The sequence below is a fragment of the Cyprinus carpio genome, chromosome B12 (assembly GCF_018340385.1).
Source record: "Cyprinus carpio isolate SPL01 chromosome B12, ASM1834038v1, whole genome shotgun sequence".
Classification (NCBI taxonomy): domain Eukaryota; kingdom Metazoa; phylum Chordata; class Actinopteri; order Cypriniformes; family Cyprinidae; genus Cyprinus; species Cyprinus carpio.
Window position 1 is genome coordinate 23754097 of NC_056608.1, and position 10018 is coordinate 23764114.

Sequence of the window (10018 nt, forward strand, 5' to 3'; positions counted from 1 at the left end):
CAGACTTCAAAACTTTGATTATTTTACTCCTTCTTAATTGTCACACAGGGATATGTCAAGTTAGCAGTTTATTTTGGGAAACTTACCTTCTCTAGTTGTGACACTGATCTTTTATTTTTTCCATACGTTAACATGTATATGATAATGACCAGATTATTGTGCAGTAGGATTCAGTCACATAGTTTAAATGGGCCATTCCACCGAATGGGTGCCACTTCTGTCCCCAGGACATTATGTGTACAAATATGCATGAAAATTCACTATTAAATACATGTTATTATTAAGCAAAGTGTCCTGCACATTAATCTAACTGCATGAATATATAATAAAAAATAATATATATTAAAAAAAAAAACATCTAAAACACTGTAAAATAGCATTATATATTTTTTTTTTTTACATGTCCCCGGTCTCTAATGCTACATTTTAACAATTCCATTGACATTTAGTCATTTAGCAGCTGCTTTTATATCCAAATGACTTACAAATGAATATTAACTAGGATTATTAATGAGGATTATTATATATTAACATATATAACATAACACACACACATATATATATATATATATATATATATATATATATATATACACATACATACATATACATAATGTACATACATATATATACATTATATATATATATATATATATATATATATATATATATATATATATATATTTTTTTTTTTTTTTTTTTTTTTTTTTGGACCACAAAAACCAACAATTTATTTAAAATAAACACGTGGCTGAGGGGAAAATTAAGGAATTTATTGACATATTTTTAAACATGGTTTTTTTAAAAGACATAAAAGTTTAGGTAAAGGACTGAGAACAACGTATCTTCCCCTTTAAAACCATGTAAAAAATGTAATAATGTTACCTGAGACTGACCAATACAGTTTTTGAATAGTTAAAGGTGTATGGCTAGATTTAGTCATAAAAATGTTTTTTTTTTTATTATTTATAGTTAAATGTGTATGGCTTAAAGTTGTATTTATTTTTTTATTTGATTTATTAAATATGTTTATAAGAAGACGCAGATTCACTCATGACGTCATGAAGACAAACAAATAGTGTCAAGTGTGACATCATAAACTCACCGCCTTCAGCTGCCAGACATCGAGATGCGCGTGACAGGCCGTGGATCTTCATCACAGACCCTCTCACGAGGTTTATCATCCTCATCATCTTCATTAGATGAAATGCAGGACAAAAACAACAGTCCAAGTCCAACAATGACTCTGTTATGAAGCCAAAAGCTGCTTACGGAGCTCTGATCCCTCAGCGCGTGCTCTTGGGTCACATTCGTGGGCTTGCATTCATGTATGTGTTCATCTGAACTTCATGAAATAAAACTGAAACAGATCTGTATTAAAGACTTGCATTATGCATTTCTACTGTCTACTTCAGATTGCACCCATTCTGTTGCACTGGGTCAATTTGGAGTAAAATAAAAGTGCCTTTTTCTAAATTTTGAGTGTACAAAAAAAGAAGAAAGAAGAAAATAATATTTTGAAGTGTGCATGACAACTATATGAACAAGTAGCACAGCAGCGCTGATCTTATAAACACAACAACACGCTGTTAAATAAAGTATCTAAAATACGGTGCATAGGAGAAAATCAGTCGTTAAAAAAGGCACGCGGTGCATAAAGACACAAAAGAGCCAATTTAAAAGAAAAGCAATAAGTTCAAGGCTATAAATGAGCTGTCCTTACTTCTGTTCTTCTTCTTCTTTCTTTTTTACCGGCGGTTGGCATCCAACTTAATGGAGCATTACCGCCCCCTCTGTTCCGGAATGTGGACCTGATAATAGGTCTACTCTACTTCTCAATCTCCTACACTCCTTCACAATTATATATATATATATATATATATATATATATATATATATATATATATATATATATATATATATATATATATATATATATATAAAAAAATTTACCCCTTTTTCTTCCTACATTACCACCATTATAACTTCATTACTTTAAAACACTTCCTACATATTCTTCTTTACCCTATTTTATATACAAATTCTACTTTACCCTACTTTATCCAATCAAATATCCTCCCTCCTTTCCCTATAACTATCTCAAATCCTACTATATAGCCCTGTCTCCTTCAAAAAAGTCATCAGTACTCTAAACTGCGCCCTACCATTACCCACCCAATAAACTTTTTAGAGTGAGCTCCTGTAAAAGCGCCAATTTAAAAGAAAAGCAATAAGTTCAAGGCTATAAATGAGTTGTCCTTACTTCTGTTCAAGTGTGCATCGCTTTAAGTTCTCCTTGGTTGTCTTTTGCTGATCCTTTCATGCATAACTGCACTATATTCCTCGAGGTTTGCGGTTTCACTGCTCTTCTGAGGGATTTTTATCAGTGTAGCCTTGACTGAAGGTCTCAGCCATGCATTCATGCACGTCTTTCACATCAGTAGCCTGTATCTGATCGTGATTTATGGGGTTTTGTCTGCATAGTACAATTAATCTCCTTTTATGTCCTAAATTTGTATTTTTTTTTTTAAACAAGTTTACCATATGTGCCAATAAGACTGTGTTTGCCTCGTTAAAAAGAAAAAAAAAGAAGAAAAAAAAGGTGCAGTGAATGTGAATGAGCTGTTGCTCAACGGACTACTGTTGCTCAAATATATGGTTCAATGTCCAATTTCATTAGACTGCTTTGGCTCTTTATGGTATGGTGTTGCCTACATTTCCTTATCGCTATTACAATACAAGCACAACAAATTGCATTGTTGCAACTGAAATGTCAGTGACATGCTGCAATGTAATGTTAATGTATGTGAAAGTGGGTGAATGCAGATAAAGTGGTCCGCCTTCAACTTTTTGTTATATTTTCATGTTTTCTTTTCTTTATTGCTTTTGTTAATTTTAAAGTCCAGTTATTATAATATACTTTGAATACAGTTCATATAATGTGTTTGCAATGTGTTGTATACTATTATTAATTTTTTTGATATGCATGCAGACAGAGTTATTTTTTTTTAGGTATGGTGGATGATCCCTGATTTAGCAAAAAATGACCCTGTATCTTAATTAAAAAATAAATAAATAAATAAAAATAACACACACACACACACACACACACACACACACACACACACACACACACACACACACACACACACACATGATTTAGTAACACATATTATCAAACAAGCATAGGCCTATAACTATTAAAAAAATAGCAAAGGGCTATGAGTAAAATTCATTAGTTAACTCAATTCAGGTGTGAAATTCAAAACAACAGATAGAACATGTTGTGTTGATATAATGAAATCTGAATATCAGAATATTCAGAAATCAGAACATTGATGAAAAGTAACTCATTCAACTCATACAACATTCAAAATGTGACTATAACACATGCAACAACAAGCAGGCTTTTCTCTCATCCGTTCTTCACTTCACAGAGTGAACAATTCATGCGTCGCCTTCCTTTTTATTCTCTCTTTCTTTTCTTCCATCTCTGACTGCACACTCATTTCTATTTTCTAAATAAGTAGAATATACATGTCAACTATAAATAAACCAATGAATGTCAATGTTATTAATAAACTTGAGTATAATTAATAAAAATTGAAGATCGCCCACTTTACCTAAATCCCACTGCACATTCAGCAATAACTAAACACCTTAAAAACAAGCATTTTTTTCATTAAATTTGATTCCCTATTAACTGTAGTAACACACAAAACAGGAACTGTCAAAATAATATTTGTTTATATTTAGTGAGCAACTTTTTTTTATATGGAGTGAGATTAGTCTCAATAATAATTCATGCAAAAGACATGATGCACACGTGCGTATCCCAGGTCTCGTGCATGAAACCCAGTTCACGTTCAAGAAAAAATATGTATATTCACAAACACCAGTTCACGTGCAATTCAAATAAGAATATATATTCATAAAATATGTTTCACAAATGCAAAAACCCAATTCACAGATGAACAACTGTGTATATGTACAAAGTTTATCATGAACTGTGAATGTGCAAAATGCCATTCATGTGTGATTCACCTTGGATTTGTGTGTGTGTGTTTTTGAGACTTTTCTGGCAGTGAACTCCTCCCACGCGGGTGACTCATACGCTTGGCTTGATGGCCTAATTCACACAAGCTCTCTCTCTCTCTCTCTTTGTCTGTGTGTCTCTGTCTCTCTCGCTCTCTTTCTAATAACTTCATTAATAACCGAATTGGAATGCTATCAACGGCTCAAGCCTCCATTATCAGCTTTAAAATGATGTTTTGGAACCAGCAAAAGAGGCGTTGGATGAGAAGCGGAAGAAATAATCCTACTCACAATAGCAATTTAAGTACAAAAACCGGACAAATCCTTTTAAATATAACATTTGATCGATGTCTTGAGGTGTGGTAACCATAGTGGAATAATTGACTTCAAGCCATTGAATTATAAGAAAAATAATTCACGCCCAAGGTGGTGATGTGGCTACCTTCAGAGTTTTTTGTACTTCGCTATTGTGAGAAGGATTATATCTTCCGCATCTAATCCAGCGCCTCTTTTGCTGGTTCCAAAACATAATTTTAAAGCTGATAATGGAGGGTTGAGCCATTGATAGCATTCTAATGCTGTTATTGATGAAGTTATTAGAAAGAGAGCGAGAGAGTCAGAGACACACAGACAAAGAGAGAGAGAGAGAAAGCTTGTGTGAATTAGACTGCAGCAGCGTCTCCAAACAGCGCTGTTATTACCTCGCTAGTGAGAAATGTCATGTGTATATACTTTCTGAAAATCTTCTGTCTTGTTGCTGTTTTTGTTAGTCTTGTTATTACTGTTTTTACAGTTTTACTATGTAAAGTCATGTGGAACTGTAATGCGGTCAGGAGAGCTGCCTGGAACTACGTTCGCCGTGCGTTTCCCAGAAAATAATTGCACACCGCAGAACTTTCATCAGCTAATCAGATTCAAGCATTCAACGGCCCCGTAATATAAAATTATTTTAAGTTCTGTATTAGTTTATGGTTTATATGAATTTTGTGAACGTTCTTGATTAGTGTCTGGTTTTTATGAAGGTTGTTTGTTGAACCATGTGCATGTGATTTTAAAGAAGTCATTTTTTACAGCGTTTTATATTGCAGCTTGGGTTCAAAACAGTCGAAGTATTTTTCAGGCAGCTGTGTGTGCGTCACATGCACAGAATATTTTTTAGAAATTAATTGCTGGGATCCACTGCCATGTCTCAAGAACTGCATCACTGCTGGTAAAAAAGAAAAGAAAAAAACAACTGGATAAAGTCTAGCTGGCTTTTCACTTTGGATATGGTTTGACAGCTGCTAGACCAAATCAGCCCTATCCAGCAAACCAGTCGCAGCTAAACAGACTGCATTCCCTTCAATTAGTGTTGTGCTAAACGACATCCATATTCACTACATCCATGGCCTCTTGTGCCATATTGAAATGTTTACCCTTGAAAAAGACACTTAACCCTGAATCGTTCAGCCAGTCACCTTGAATATGTTCACAAGTGTCCTTGTAGAGACACGTTTGACAAGAAAACAAGATCATAACAGATAGGAGCCCTCCACAGGACGCTTTTTTATGGTTCAGCAACAAGATTTAGCTGGTAGATTTGTTAATCATGTTTTCAGACTGTGTGTGGTTTTTACAATACAATACTGCTATACCGTACTTTAGAAGTGAACACACACACAGACACACACACACACACACAAACACACACACACACACACACACACACACAACAGTGTGAACACACACACACACACACACACACACAAAAGTTTGAAAACACACACACACACACACACACACACACACACACACATGATTTACTTTAAAACTACTTTCACTCAGAAATTGCTAGTAAATATTTACAAATAAACTGCATGTAACTTTAAAAATCTAGCTTGATAGTCATGCACTGCATTCATTTTTGTTTTATAAACAAGAGCAGGTTAGTCACAACTAGATGAGTAAAGATTCTGAACAACTCTTGAGATAGATTACATGTTGATAACATGTTGCTAGCTACCACGATTTAGCACATAGCTAAAATGATTTAACATGTTGCTAGCATGATTAACATGTTGCTAGCATGTTCATAGCATGATTAGCATGTTGTTAACATGATTTAACACAGTTAACGTTACTTACTATAGTAGTTGCATGTTGCTATAGTGTTTCTAGCATGATAACTATGTTGATTAACATTTTGTTAGCATGTTGATAGCATGATTAGCATGTTGCTTGCATATTGCTTACATGATTAGCATGTTGTTAGCATGGCTAGCATGTTGTTAGCATGAGTAGCATGTTTATAGCATGTTGTTAACGTGTTGTACATTGCTAGTGTGATTAAGTATGTTGTCCTAGGATAGTCGTTAAGCTTTGCTGTTGATAGACAGCTTGAACACTCTATAAAAATTATTGTACAAAAGTTTTGACCCACTCAATGAAAATATGGGAATTTTTGTAGTTTTAATTTAACAAAAAATCAGAAGTTGATCAGTTAGAAAAGATATAGCAATAAAAACAAACAAACAAACAAAAAAAAAAAACAATAAAGAATGAGAATATTGTGATTTTTAACAAGTTTCTGTTTGAGAAAATCTCTACTGTCTCTTGTTTCCAAAAAAAGCTTTAGAAAAAGCTAAGAACCGTTGGGGGAAAATGGACTGAAGGTGCTTGTACTGGAAAAGTTTATTTTGGCATAGAATCAGTCAAGATAATCGCTGCATAATTGATGTTACACACAAAGCGTGAGTGAAACTTCAGTGAAACTATCTGTGCTTTCCTGTGTCAACAATGCCAACAATAACATGGAGATGAGATAAACGAACGTGCATTTCCATTAGCTGGGGGTAATTTTGGGATTTCAGAAACAAATAAAGCATCCAAACACCTGAAAATCTGCCTTATTTGAACCAGAAATGAACTAGAAACATCAATATTCTTTGACTTCTGCTGGAGAGTGACACAGATTCCTGGATAATTGTTGGTTCATCTAATTAGTCATAATTGTTGCCACATAGTGTGTAAATCAAACAAAACAACGCGACAGGCTGGAGTCCTTCTAATGATTTCCCACAGTTTTACAGCACAATTTAAAAATGAGACTCTAAATGCCACTGTGTGTCTTGTGTTATATTTAAAAGCTATCAAATATGCTTCAGTAAACACTGACTCGTAAACTCACATAAACAGAGCAGCTCTATGCATTATCATTCGCATTGTTTGTCATTATATTGTGCACTGCAAACATACAGTACATATGCGATGTGAGAATGTGATAATTTTTAGTTTGTACACTACAGAACTCGCACTAATATTTACAAATGCTTTACCTCATGAAATACTTTAACTTTCCAAACGAGGGCATTTTTTTCCATCACCAGTACATGTTTGTACCTGTTCAGATGACAGCCTGATGCACCTTTAACCTGACTCTGGTATTTGTTCAACATTGTTATCAATCTTTTGTAGTGGACTTAACTGCTCTATTCCAGATTTTGTTTTTAAACAGATGAAAAATGTTTTATTCAGGGCATCTCATTCAAAGAAACTCAACGCAAATTCACTCACGTGGCAGACAAACAAAGCAGACACATGGCGACAGATAACATGTCCTCAAATGACATGAGGTTAGAGAAGAAAATTACCCTATTCATTCTAGGTCTATGTTTTTATTTTTCTATAATGTTGCACCTAGTCATGGTCATTTTAATGCATAGGTCAGCACCTCATTTAACTTCAATGTAAGGTTCATTTTGAAATATTTAACTATAAACATACATGCATTTAACCCTTTTGAAGTTTTTTTTTTTTTTAAATGATAGATTATAAATTATATTTTAAAATTAGGATATATATAGGCTATATTATGCTTTGAAATGTGTGTTCAGTGTCAGAATGTCTGTTTCTGTTTTGATCTGTGTGCCTCTGCTTTCTGCCAGTTTGCCTAATAGTATTTATATTTATATAACACCCCAGGTTGCCAGTTGGCAGAAAACACTGCATATTTTAATTATGGGATCCAGCAAACGAACTAGAATCTCACTTTAATTCAATGTGATAATATGGTATACAAAACAATCAAACCAGATAATAAAAAGCAGTCAAACATTGATCATTACAGAGCATCAAAAGTCTTTAATAATTTGTATTTTTAAAAAACTCAACAGAGAAAGAGTAACATCATGTGTAGGGTTTGAAGATACAGAAAAAAAAAAGAAAAAAAAAAACACAACAACACCCAACAAACCAAGAAAATTCCTGAGGCCTGTCAATATAGGAGCTTGATTATACACTCAGAGAAACGGTACAAAAGCTGACACTGGTGCAGTTCCTTTTTAAAAAGTACTAATATGTACACTTAAGGTATTCATTTGTAACTTTAAGGTACTAATATGCACTGTTTAGGGGTAAATAAGGTACAAAGGTGTACCTTTTGATAAGGTATCGTCCAGGGTTGGGGAGTTACTAGTTACATGTAACAGAATTATGTAATTTAATTACAAAATAAATGTAACTGTAATCTTACTGATTACATTTACTTATGAAAATGTTAACGATTACAAAGGGGGTTACATCTGAATATTTTCACACACAATCACACACACACACACACACACAATCTCACACAAATTTGATTTATTTGTTTATAGAATTTTATTGATTTTTCTAAAATATGAGACACCAATGATCTTAAATCAAGTGATCAGGGATTTCTAGTGTGAGGTTAACCCTGCCTGATTTACATGTTTGAAAATGATTACCAGTTAAAAACATTCATTAGAGATTTAGAAAAGTTATCAAAAAGTAATCAAATGTAATCAGTAACTCCAATAAAGTAACTGAAATAGTTACACTACTTATTAAATAGGGTAACTTGTAATCTGTAACCTGTTACATTGCCAAAGTAACCTTCCCAACACTGGTACCGTCCCAGTGACAGATTTTGTACCTTTTTTTTTCTGAGAGTGTAAGGACTTGAGAACATTCAACATAATTACTGTATACAGTAATCTGATCAAACAGATCGACAGCATTCTGTTATTTCACAGAAATCAATATAAAACAGAACATACAGCTTAGGATAAGAGTGCACTGAGTAGACCAAATAACACAGACAGTTATGATTCCTCTGTACACACTTTTATAAACATGTTTAAAGGCTCATGACCTGCACTGGATGTGAAACACAACTGCTACACAGTCCAGCTGTGCGGCTGAGAAGCTCATTCTGACTATTCACCGTTGTCATCATCTTTTGTGGCAGAATCAGCTGTTTTATAGTCTCTCTGGTGTCGACAAGGGATTGTGGGATTGTATTTCCTATAAATGATTAACATTATGATGATGAAGACAATTATGGCGAACACAATGACAGTGACCTCAGATGTTGTCAGCTTTGCTTCACCTTTGATGAGAAAATAAAGAAAAAAAAATTATATCTCAAAGTGAATTCAGACTTTGTTAGGACATGGTTAAAACTACAAAAACAACACCAGACTCATATATTCATTGCATTTTGTATATTTCTGCTAGATATTAGATAGAATATATCTATTATTATCATGATCTATGTACTTTGACTCCTGAAATCACTTATGATTTATGACGTGGAGTTACAAATGTGCTGACAAGAGGATGAAGTGCAGCTTCTCATGTTCCTGTAAGTAATCTGGACCAGTAAGCAATAATAAAATGATAGAATATGAATATGATAAGCAATACCTTTCTTAACAGTATCTGTATTGGTGGGTTTATCTCCAGACTCTGTAAACAGATTTTTAAAGATCATAAGGTCAACAAAACAAAACTTTGATGTTTTGGTGTGTTAGTAGAACTATGTAGATTTAGTGTTACTTTTACGTTGAATTTTGTTTCTTTTTTCTTTGTATTTGTTTTTGTTTGTGATGTAAATTTTGCTGTGATGTTTTTACTTGATTTGTAAACATATGTGGCTTTGATCTTTTGTTCACAGGTCTTGTTAGGATGATTTTTTTTGTTG

At 33.5% G+C, this 10018-nt stretch overlaps 1 protein-coding gene across 1 annotated transcript in view; it reads right to left on the reverse strand.

Moving 5' to 3' along the window:
- The window catches only part of fdxr (ferredoxin reductase), a 20857-nt gene extending 19146 nt beyond the window's left edge, over nucleotides 1-1711 (reverse strand). Inside the window, exon 1 of the mRNA XM_042736007.1 lies at nucleotides 1106-1711. Coding sequence (XP_042591941.1) covers nucleotides 1106-1199 — 94 coding nt within the window. The 5' untranslated portion in view covers nucleotides 1200-1711. The remainder of the gene's footprint in view (nucleotides 1-1105) is intronic.
- Nucleotides 1712-10018: the final 8307 nt, after the last annotated feature.